Source organism: Balaenoptera acutorostrata, chromosome 4, assembly GCF_949987535.1.
Source record: "Balaenoptera acutorostrata chromosome 4, mBalAcu1.1, whole genome shotgun sequence".
Classification (NCBI taxonomy): domain Eukaryota; kingdom Metazoa; phylum Chordata; class Mammalia; order Artiodactyla; family Balaenopteridae; genus Balaenoptera; species Balaenoptera acutorostrata.
In genome coordinates, this window is record NC_080067.1 from 145,086,272 (window position 1) to 145,098,471 (window position 12,200).

General features: G+C 48.5%; 1 protein-coding gene across 10 annotated transcripts in view; it reads right to left on the bottom strand.

Annotated features, from left to right (window-relative positions):
- The window catches only part of ERG (ETS transcription factor ERG), a 277,144-nt gene that overhangs the window by 54,855 nt on the left and 210,089 nt on the right, over positions 1-12,200 (bottom strand). For 9 of the 10 annotated variants that reach the window (XM_007183771.2, XM_057545942.1, XM_057545945.1 and 6 more), the window contains one exon: positions 7,761-7,978. In XM_007183771.2, coding sequence (XP_007183833.1) covers positions 7,761-7,978 — 218 coding nt within the window. Of the gene's footprint in view, positions 1-7,760; positions 7,979-10,085; positions 10,109-12,200 lie in introns of those variants that run through there. The other variant, XM_057545949.1, reaches the window with a different exon arrangement.

The window sequence follows — 12,200 nt, forward strand, 5'->3', positions numbered from 1 at the left end:
TTGTGGTTTGTCCACCCCTCATTTGGGGTACACCCCCCAAACCTGGGGCTCAGCCTCACTTCCCTCTTCCTCACTCCATACCCATCAGTAAAACACATCAGTTCTACCTTCAAAATATATCCAGAATGCAATCACTTTTCCCACCCCTGCATCGCAACCACCCTCATGCAGGCCTCACCATCTCTTACCCTAACTCCTGAAGGGCCTCCTAGCGGTCTCGGCTTCAACACAGGAGCCAGGGAGATCCGGCTAAATCTGAGTGACGTCACGTCCCTCCTTTGCTTACAGCCCCCAGCGGTCTCCTAGCTCGCTCAGAGTGAAGATCAAAGCCCCTCACTGGCCTCACGATCACCCAACCTCATCTCCTATCACTCTTCCCCTTGGTCACTGAACATTAGCCACAACTGTCCTCCAACACTTCAGGCTGACCTCAGGGTCTCTGCACTTACCACTCCCTTTGCCTGGAATATTCTTCTACTGGTTAACCATGGGACCTTCTCCCTCACTGACTTAGGGCTTTACTCAAATGTCATGTTCTCAGAGGTGATCTTTTCAGGCTGCCCTTTCCAGAACTCCCACCCCCTGCCCTCCTTTATTTTTTTTCCTTAGCATTTACCACAGTCTAACCTGTTAGCCTTTAATTAGCTATCTGGTTCACTGGCTGTCTTTCCCATTAGAAAGTGAACTTAGAGAGGCAATATTTTTGTGTATGTTTTACGACTGTATGTCAAGTACCTAAAACAGTGACTGCACATAATAGGTGCTCAGTACATACTTGTTGGATGAATGAATGACTCCGTGCATAACCAGGACGTCTGACACCAAGATGGACCAATCAGGTAGCCCCCTTTTCTGTCATCTTCATCACACTCCAGACGGCATGCTTTTTAAATATTACATCAAAAGCATCCTGTCATCTGATCCTAGGCTGGAGTTCTTCACAGCACACAGTGAATCTCCTTCCCAGACAACAGAGAGAGGCGAGGCCCAATCTCTCACCTCACAGGCTCAGCCAGACAAAAGCCACTGCAGTGAGAGGCCAGCGGGGTGCCCCTCCACCTAGGCAGACAGACTTCCTGAGAGCGAACCCTCCTCTGCACTTTGTTCTCCCAGATTATCCACTCTATAGGCCACTTTTATCCAGCTCCGGGGATTCTCATTTTTTATCTCCCCGGATGCTGCAACGGGGCTGTGTTTCTCAGACCAGTGAGTGTCAGAATCCCGGGGTAGGGGAGGGGGGCTTGTTAAAGCAGGAGTGCTGGGTCCCACCCCCAGAGCTTCTGACTCAGCAGGTCTGGGCAGGGCCTGAGAATCTGAATCTCTAATGAGCTCCCAGATGGTGCTGATGCAGCGGATATTAGGGCCCCACTTTGAAATTCAGCACACTAGGGGACCTCTCACCCAACAGACTCCACCGATAGATTAATGACTCCAGGTGGCTTGGGTACTGGGCTAGGAGCAGGACTCATAGTGTGGCACACAGAGTCATTCAATTCCAGCCGCAGTGAGCCTCCAGGTGGGCAGCACGGAACTGCCGCGACTTCCTGGTGGGCTACCAGGAGTTTTTACTGCCTGTGGAAGGATGAAGGATGCCCAACTCCACCCGCCTGAGCGTCGACTGAATCTCCGAGACAGGGATGCTGAGAGAGAGTAAAGGCTTGCACACCATACTGCCTGCTTGTGATGGAAGACAATTTTCTTGTGGACCATATGTGAGCGTGCGTGTGCGTGTGTGTGTGTGTTTCTTGATCTATCTTGCCCGTCTACAGTGGCTTGAGCTTTAGGAACCTCACATAGAATTAAGACCATCAGCAGGGGGCTCGCTGGAGGCCAGGCAGTTCTGAAGCCCCAGCAGGGCCCTCTGTGAACAGCTGTTCCAGCTGGACTGCACTGACACGTCTCCACTGTGTGAACACTTGGGGGTTTCTTGTGTGTGAGGCTGGAGTGAAGAAAGGGGAAAGGCAGGGTGTCGGGGACCACCGAGGCTGGGAAATGATGTCTTGTGTCCACACAATGTGCAATTGGATTAGTGTCTGCAAGAATCATGTCCTCTGATACAGCAGCCGCCAAGCCAAACCCACAATTACATCCCTGTTGGCTCACAAGGCATGGTTCCTTTCTCTCCTGTTTTCCTTCTATTATTTTTTATAGAGCTCTGTTATAATGGCAGTAGATCTCATTTCACCACTCGTATTTCATTGCAGGAGCTTGTGTGCGCATTGGGGCTAAGCTTTTGCAGAATTCCATCACTTGCTTGGGAAACTCAGTTCCTCCCTCCTCCAAGCCTTGGCCTTTTCCTCCGAGGGTAATGGGTCGGTAGGGACAGAGACGACCATGCCCAGGGACCGTATCTTATGCGGAAGGAGCTACGTCATGTTCTGGCAACGCCCAGGCTGTACAGGGGGCTCTTCCCCCCGGGGGGTGTTTGCAAAAGAGCAACAAGGGGTCACAAAGGTAACAGCCTGCACGTTCCAGTCAAAGTCCGATTTTTGACTTACGTAAACTCCCCCTGAACTCGACTTCAAGAGGCAAGTGTACTGTGTGGAAGTCCACCACACAAAAGCTCAGAGCAAGGCCAATGAGAAGGAGCTACTGGGCTGGGGGCCAGGAGATGCGCTTCTTTTCCTGCTGCAGTCCCTAACTCCGCAAGGCCAATGAGAAGGAGCTACTGGGCTGGGGGCCAGGAGATGTGCTTCTTTTCCTGCTGCAGTCCCTAACTCCGCAAGGCCAATGAGAAGGAGCTACCGGGCTGGGGGCCGGGAGATGCGCTTCTTTTCCTGCCGCAGTCCCTAACTCCCAGCACCCATGGCCTGGGGCTTCCAGGCGGCAGGTGAGGCAGCCATTGTCTCCGGAAAGATGCAGGGAGGCGGCACACTGAGGAGCTGCACCCTGGTCCCTGGTGCTCGACCACGCTCACCTCTGCAGTGTCTCTGCCGCAAGCCCCTCCAGGGAGGATCCCTGTCTCCATGACCTGGGCCTCTGCCCCCTGACACCTTGGGCAGAGCTGGTACAGCCAGGTGCCCATTCAAGGTCTCTAGAATGAAAGCAGAGTCAGTGCAGGTCCATGTTCCCTTTTATGAAACTGGAGCTGACACGTGTAAAGATCACGCAGCGAGCTGGCAAAATCTGCGGATCTGATCCCGGGCAGCCCTCTATCTGTCTGCTGGCCTCTTCTAATCCTCTTGATGAAACGGGTCTTAGCTCCGCTGATGAATTTTGAGTTTTTCCTTCCTCCATGCCCCTTCAGGCAGCCCGTTATGTGCTGAAGGGCAGATTGTGCCTCACCACCCACCTGCAATATTCCACAAGGTCACAGCCTGAAGGCCGGTCCTGGTGATCCATCAGTCTGATGTGTGACACCCCCCAACACTTCCCCTCCAGCCAGGCTGAGCCCCTTCACGGACAGAGAACTAGCGACCCCAGGAAATGCTGATTTGGAAATCTGAAAGGAATGGCCCCACTAACCACTGACCAGCCGAGGGGCCAGAAGCACCAGGTGTGGTCAGTTTCCTGTGTCCACCTGGCCAGGCCACTGCACACAGTGACTTAATCCAATGCCAATCGAGGTGTTGGTCTGAAGGTATTTCATAGATGCGGTTAACATCTACCATCCATTGATGTTAAATAAAGGTGATTATCTTTGATAACGTGGGTGGGCCTCATCTCATCAACTGAAGGTCTAAAGAACAAAACCTGAGCTTCCCCTAAGGAAGAAGGAATTCTGCCTCAAGACTGTTGCATCTAAAATAGAGACACAGATGTAGAGAACAAACGTATGGACACCAAGGGGGTAAAGCGGTGGTGGTGGTGGTGGTGGTGGGATGAATTGGGCGATTGGGATCGACATGTATACACTAATACGTATAAAATAATAACTAATAAGAACCTGCTGTACAAAAAAATAAAATAAATTTGAAAAAACAAAACAAGACTGTTGCATCTACTCCTGCTTGAGTTTCCAGCCTGCTGGTGCACCCTACAGATCTCAGACTTGACAGCTTCCACAACTGTGTGAGCCAGTTCCTTACAGTAAATCTCTTCATTGTGCCTTCCATTGGTTTTGTTTCTCTGGAGAACCCTGACGGGCACACCAGACCAGCCCCACTGAGCTGGATTCAGCAGACACGGAGCTCGGAAAAGACGGGCAGAAGCCTCTTCTACAAAGAGGTTCAATACATGTCTGCCTCCTGTTTCCCCAGAACATTCCACAGTGGGGGGCAGGAGGGCATTCGGTGACTAGTTGACATCAGTTCCACAAGCTGTGCTGCTCCCCCCTTGCTCCACACCGGGCTTGCCATTTCCCATCAAGTTCCCAGGCAAATGCAGGCAGCCGTGCCCCCCTCCCGGGCAGCGGCTGCTGGGCCAGCACCACCGGACATCCAGGAGCAAGATGAGGGCCACGACAAGGCTGACTTCCCTCGGTGGCCGCCACCAAAACACATCCCAGGTTGCTCCCAAAGCTGGAACTGCCCTTAACGATCCTCTGAGGGGACCATTCTGAGCATCTCAGGATTCCACGAGGGCCTGAGAGTGGAAGCTACTGACGCTTCCATTGTCCCCTTGCAAGAAAACGGTCCAGTTTCTCCAAAAACGATTTCCTTTCCCAGGAAAGAGACCCTCAGCTGAGTCTGCAGCTTCGCACCTGCCTGACAGAGGAACGGCCAAGAAGCCTTCCAAGGTCAGCCGGCCGAGGAACGCGGGCGAAGCTTTCCGGGGGCCCGTGTCTTTCCTGGGGACTTGAAGCCCCTAGGCCAGGCTCAGGGTCACCTCAAGTACCCCCCGCCCATCCCGAATCCCTGTGGTGACCACCTCGGGCTGGGAAGGCGGCCCCAGGGCTTGGCCAGGAGGGCAGGTGGACATCAGCTCCTGAAGGGAAGCACAGGCCGGCATTGAAGGAACCGGTGTTCACACTTCTCTCTTATTTATTTATTTATTCATTCATTTATTTGTTTGTTTGCTTACTTATTTATTCATGCATTTATTTAAATTCAGCGAGAAGGAGAGAAAGTTTTATTTCTGCAACGTTGTTCTCACCTCCTCACTCAGTCTCCTTTCTGAGGCTTGCTAAATCCAGACTGGCATTCCTGGAGCTGGCCCTGGGCCAGACTCCGCAAATAAGGGCCAGGGCACGGCTCGCTCTGCTAGCTGCCAGCTGGAAACCATCTCAGTGCCCTTTGCCCGAAGTGCTTTTTCCCTCTCTCTCTAATTATTTCTCTTCCTCTCTCTCCATCTCTCTCATAATCTCTCCCTTGTACACACAATCTCCCTCTCTCCCTCTCTCTCTCTCACACAGACACACATGCACACACACACACATATGCTGATGTATTTCCCACAGGTAGAAACTAGCCTTGGAAGAAGGACACTTTAGAAATCGATCTTGCTCTCGGTGCTCGCACCGTGACTACCCCGGCGCGCATGGGATCACGTGACTCCATCAAAAAATAGAATCCATCAATGTTTACGGGGTTGGCTCCACAACTACCTTTTTTTTTTTAAGTATTTGTTTTTATTTATTTATTTATGGCTGTGTTGGGTCTTCATTTCTGTGCGAGGGCTTTCTCCAGTTGCGGCAAGTGGGGGCCACTCTTCATCGCGGTGCGCGGGCCTCTCACTATCGCGGCCTCTCTTGTTGCGGAGCACAGGCTCCAGACGCGCAGGCTCAGCAATTGTGGCTCACGGGCCCAGCCGCTCCGCGGCACGTGGGATCTTCCCAGACCAGGGCTCGAACCCGTGTCCCCTGCATTGGCAGGCAGACTCTCAACGACTGCGCCACCAGGGAAGCCCCACAACTACCCTTTTATATAAACACTGCTGCCTTCTTCAGAACAGGATTAGCCTGCATGCCTCCAAGTCTCAGAAATAGATACAGTGAAGAATGGTCAGTGGAACCATTCTATCAGATGGATAGGATTTCCCTGTAACATATTTACATGTAATGAGGAACTGGCCGGGACTCTGGCATCCTGGACCCTATGATTGCCTTTTCTACCATGGTCCTTTCAGAAGTCTAGGAATTAGTCCCTTGATGAGGTCTAAGATGGGTCTGCCTTGGCTTGAATTCCCTTTAAAGGACCAGTGTCGTAGCAAATAGTCAACATCAGAATTATCATTCCCCCTTTGAAGAAGAAACTCGACGCACAGAAGTGAACTGGCTTCTCAGGGCCCAGGGAAGTTCTGGCCCCTCCCATGCCCCTGTTTGGCACGTCCAGCCTCATGGTTGACATTCCCTCTGAGGGCTGTGACTTGGCACCTTCACGGACACCACACTAGAAGTTGATGCAATGGTTTCCAGCACTTATAAAACATGACACTTATAAAAAACATATTTCGCATTAAAATATATATGTAACAAAAAGGGCCTATTATAGCTGCGACAGAGTGGGAAAAATGCACTGGGTGTGGAGTCAAACACCCTTGATTTGAATCCAAATTCTGAGTTGCTTTAAGTGCTGATGTGGGTTAGCCAGAAAATGCCTGAGTCTCAGTTTCCTCATCCATCAAATGGGGATAGGCCTTCCTCACAGGGCTGCCTGGAGGACTGACAGGCCATCAGATGTAAAAGGGCTTTATACATAGTAAAGCACTAAAAATTGTGAGCTGTTCTTGTGACTCTGGGCAGATCATGCAAATTTAAATGAAATTATTCTTTCTTTGTCCTGAGATGTGATACGATTCTTTCTGAATATATATGGGGTATTATATCATAATTGAAATCAGCCTTACTCTTCAAAACTACATCCAATGAAATGCTTTTGTGGGCTTCCCTGGTGGCGCACTGGTTAAGAATCTGCCTGTCAGTGCAGGGGACATGGGTTCGAGCCCTGGTCCGGAAGATCTCACATGCCGTGGAGAAACTAAGCCCCGTGCGCCACAACTAATGAGCTTGCGCTCTAGAGCCCGCGAGCCACAACTACTGAGCCCGTGTGCCACAACTACTGAAGCCCGCGTGCCTAGAGCCCGTGCTCCGCAGCAAGAGAAGCCACCGCAATGAGAAGCCCGCGCACTGCAACAAAGAGTAGCCCCCGCTCGCCGCAACTAGAGAAAAGCCCATGTGCAGCAACGAAGACCCAACACAGACAAAAATAAATAAAATAAATACATAAATTTAGAAAAAGAAAAAGAAATGCTTTTGAGTGCCAGGGATAATACATTCGATAATTTGCTAATACATTCTAGGTGACTGCAGCATTATCGTGACAGACTCAGGAGAGTTAGTACTTACAGGTGACACTGATGCTTGGTTTTAAGTGTAAGTAAAGATGAGAAGGAACAGCAAGCATTCAGAGAAGGTGACAGAGGAGGGAAGGTTGGGAGGCGGGGGGCTGGAGGACACAGGAAGTAGGTCCATTAGCAACGTCATATGGCTTGGACATATGCTACACTGCCTGGCCACTAGCTGACACTCTCCCTCCATGAAAACAGAAGACAGCTTTACTTTCCAGGCAATAAAAACCTCAGAGACGAATTCTGCCATATGTGGGCAAGGCCCCCTTCCACAAAGCCCTCACGTCTGGGAAATGGAATTGAACATGTCATCTTCAAAGCTAGTTCTCGGTAAATGTACTACTGGTTTTACGACCTCTGTCCTCCACGCAAACCACTGAAGAACACATTTTCTCAGCATTGCCCGGTGTTACCGTTCAATGCCCTCAGTTTCTGAAACCATCTCGGGGGAAGTGTGATCAATTTCCACTTTGCCTTTTCAAGGGGTGGGGAAACCAGAGGCGTGGGAGAGCGAGAGCCGGCGGCCTCCTTACCTGGAGCCGTTCACCTGGTTGGGGTTGCATTCCATCTTGATGGTGACCCTGGCTGGGGGTGGAGACAGCCAGTCCTGCTGAGGGACACGGGGGCTCATCTTTGATGTCTGTCCATAGTCGCTGGAGGAGGACGCGGTCATGTCCGTCTTGGCCAGGTGCGGCGTGCCGTATGCGCACTCAAACAACGACTGGTCCTCGCTCACGACAGATAACGCTTCCTGAACACCCAAAGAAACACACATTCAGGACGTTCCAAGGGACAGGCATGCTTCAAAACGCTGCTAACTGTACAGTCATTTCTAACTGGGACCCCCTTTTTATGGTATACATGTCCACCTTTCAGCAGGAAAAAGGAGCTGGCTTTCTTTCCCCTAGAGACGGTTAAGAGTTGGAACTGGCCGACCTAGAAAAACTTTTGTGCAGGTCTCCGAACATCCCAGCCTTGACCACAGCCGTGCAGATAATACCCACTTTAATCTCAACTCAAGGAAGTTGAATTTCAAAGGTCTTAGAAGACATCCAGTTGCATGTGTCATTATTTGACAAATGCAATCTATAATTCAAGCAGACAGGGTACAGAATGGTCGTGAAGATTAAAAAGACATGTGACGGCTAACACCTAAGCATCTGGCAAAACTGCCACATTCCCAGGAAATTTTAAAGAAGAGCTACTTAGAAGAAGAGTGAGGGGGAAATGGAGCACCAAAGGACAAAGAGACAAAGATATGAATTTTTCCACTTCTAAGTTATTAGCTGAAATAGAGTTTCAAGTGGTGCTTCCATGATGGTGAACATCTGGATGATAAATGAACCAAAAAAAAAAAAGCTGTGAATTAGCCATAGGCCTCCAAATACAAGGATGTTTAAAATATCTAGATCACTGACTAGCTCTTTTTTTTTTCTCTTTACTTTCTATTCCTATCTTTGCTCATTTTGCATGATTTGGTGAGAAGAAATAGAAATGTGTCATTGTTGGAGCATTCTTCTGTGGTTTTAAGTCAAACAAGTGGTTAGCCTATGGCTAGGCTGACATTCTACAGCCCAATCAGCAAAGGCAAATTCGATTGGGAAATTTCAGCTACTTGAATGACGTATTGTGCAGCAACTACACAGAATAACTACGAGACCATCTAATTTTGCTTTCTCTAACCAAAACAGAAATCCATGTGGTAGTTCATGTTTATTTCAGTCCTTGGGCACCCTCGGTACTGCTATGCAGCTGGTGAGAAGCAAATGCTGTCTGGGTCACACATGTTTTTTAAATGGAAACTTTGGAGCCAGTGGGGACTGTGGAGACCTGCTTGTCCAAACTCGTCATCCCCCAAACGGGAAAATCTGAGACCCAGAAAGGTCGAGACCTCACCTTGAGGTGAGCTGCCCAAGGTCAAGGAGGGAATTAGTGAGGACATTGGTGAGTGTTTTATCTTCTGCTCTCTCCTATGCCCACAGTCTAGGATGCCCTTCTTATATTCCTTGGTTTCCGATAACTGTCTACATTAGCACTCCTTTCTTATTCTTTGAATTGATACTTAAATAAGTAAGGATGCTCCCCCACCCCCGTTAATAATAGAGCCTTACGAAGCAGCCTTTCTAGACAGAAGCCCCTCCTCCTTACGCAGAAGTGTCCGAATCTTTAGGGAACACATGCAATTTCACAAAGCACCCCCAATCCAGTGTGTCCTCTTCCGCCCCCATCCCCCACCTACCCAGGGACCAACTTCTTCATCGGTCCCCGAGTACATGAACTTCACTGCCAGGCACACTGTGCTATGAACCAGTGAGCAGGGAGAATCAAAAGGAACAAACTCAATGCTCTGCCTCTCAGAGTGGAGGCCAGGTGTCTGTGCATGGATAACCACCCCCCCCCCCCCACCACGGCATCTCTGAAATCTCTTAGAATCGCAGCCCTGTGACAGTTCGGGAAAGAGTGACCTGGGGGTTTAAACAATGATTCAAAATGTACAAAAGGATGGGTTGTGCCAGCCAGAGAGCCAGAATCAGGCACAAGGAAGAAAAAAAAAAAGTAAGGCATCTTGAACTGCCAGCAAAAGCAAACACATCAACAAACAGACGGCAACAATCCGAGAAATGGGCACGGTAGATCCGGGGGAGCCTGAGTCACGTGGCTCTCTCTTCTGGTCACAAACGGAGTGAGGGGATGTAAGGAATCTAAACTCACAGACGTGGGTTTAAAAGTCAAATCGGCACCACGGACTTAGTGCTGTCCTGCTAATTAATAAAGGCAGAATTATAGCTTCTTCAATAAATTGTGCAAGACAGGGTCTCCTTTCCCATCGCAGTACTGGATGGAATGGTTTTACGCACTCAGAGCAAAAAACAAGGCTGAAGGCTGCCTCCACTCTCCCGCCGGGTCCTGCAGACTCCACCAAGCCTCGGAGGGGAATGCCATTCTATGTAATGTCAGCGTTGGCTCACCGGTGAAGAGAAACATGAATAAATGCGCGATGTGTATCAGAAATTGGCAGAAACAGGTTAGATATAAGGTGCAGGCTAACCTTTAAATCACAAATGAGAAAGAAAATGGCTTTCACAACAAAAAGAGTAACAATGTTAAAATATGAGTATCTCCCCAAGATACAGTAGGATATTCTCACAAACACAACCAATGACCAAATAAATGTAGCGTAAGATTTAAAAACTGGACCAAAATACTAGAACTGAAACAAGGCTTCAGTGTGTGCTTGGAGGGGGAGGAACCCCTTCTCACATCTGGCAAAGCATTTTTTCACCACATGGTTTTCTAAAGAAAGAAATCAAAGTTAATTGAGATCGATTTAGGAAAAAAAAAATCTACAAAAGCTAGAGATAAGGGGGGGACACACATCTTTTCTCCGTATCTTAAAATTCTCCTCCAAGTTAGTACTGCATAAAAATGAGAAAGGCCATATACTTCAGAATATCAAAAGTTGCTTTTGTTCGCTAGAGGGGAAGCAGTCTAAAAACGAGGAGGCTTCAGGATAAACGTTTCATTTCCAAAGGGGTGAAACACAGTCCATATTCTGGAAAGACAGCACGTGCCCCAAAGTGATGCTAATTAAACCAAGGCAGGCAAGCACCTAGGGTTAAGTACAAGTCAGGAAAAGGAAACAAACAAATAAATAAATATCACACACACACACACACACACACACATGCTAACTTAGCACATCTGAACAATGGAGGAGTAAAAAGAAGCTGAAGGGTGGTCTTCAGAGACTGCTTCCAACAAAGATGACCACGAAAATTAACTGCTGTTCTTTAGAAGCAAACAAATGCTATGTACCAACAGCATGCCTTTGTTCACCCACTTGACTTTGTATATTACATGTAGGTTTCATCATCCCTTTGGTTGCAGTATGAATGACAGAGGCTGATGCACAGGATTCTCCCGCCCCAGCAGCCCTGGACTTCAAAGCAGGGAAAGGATCTAGCCTAGTAGGATTAAAACCAGAACGGATCGCTACACACAGGCTGGTAACCAGGAACACGTGAGTCCCTCAACTGCAGCTCTGCAAGTGACTCTTCCTGGCCTCGACGGATACTGTCCCTGCTTCCCTGCCGTCTGGCTTCCCTCCTTGTCTGTGGCCATCTCACCTACCTACCTGCCTACCTGCCAAAGCTGTCGGCAGATGCCTTAGTTAACATGTATGGCTTATTCCCTCAGCACCTTTGGCCAGCCGCGGGGACTTGCCAACTGCTTTGGCTGCTTTATGACAGAGAATTCAAAAAAAAAGTCCAAACCTGGCAGAAATGTGGCATAATTAATTAATATGCCTGCCTCTGTGTTACTATAAAAAGACATGAACTTAAGATTGGTGTGTGCTTGTGTGCGGGGTGTTTTTTTCTGTAGCTCCAGGAAAGCTGGGATAATTCTGATGTGCTCAGGGTCAGGTTACCAATGCCATTTTTCATGAACTTCTGAGAAATGCATAAATTCTAAGCGAACTGCCCCCAAACCAAAGGGACCGTCGTGTTAGTATACAATGTTTATTATTTCATTTGAATACTGAATGCACCAATAACATGTGAGGACCACTCCTTCGGATTTTGCTCATCACAGCTGACTGACAGTTCTAGAAAGTGAAGAGAACTCAACTAGATTATATTTCACACGTGAGACTAAAATACGATTCTATTTTTAAGTAACTAGATTTGGGTACAACAAAGGTTCCAAAATGCTTAGATTTTTAAAAAAATTAAAAGTCGAATGCACTTTTAAGCATACTGACATCTCCAGCAAATGATTTCAGAGAGCCTAAAACAGATGAATTTTTTTCTGTAACAGATGAATAGTTTGAGAAGCTCCTATGTTTCCAGCAAAAGAATTATAAAATAAGGGTCTGGGCTCAATTTTGCTCTTAACTTTTGATCCCCATGGTTCATAAAAACACTGAAATGTCAATCCACAGAACCCAACATCCTTAAATTTTCATGAAAATC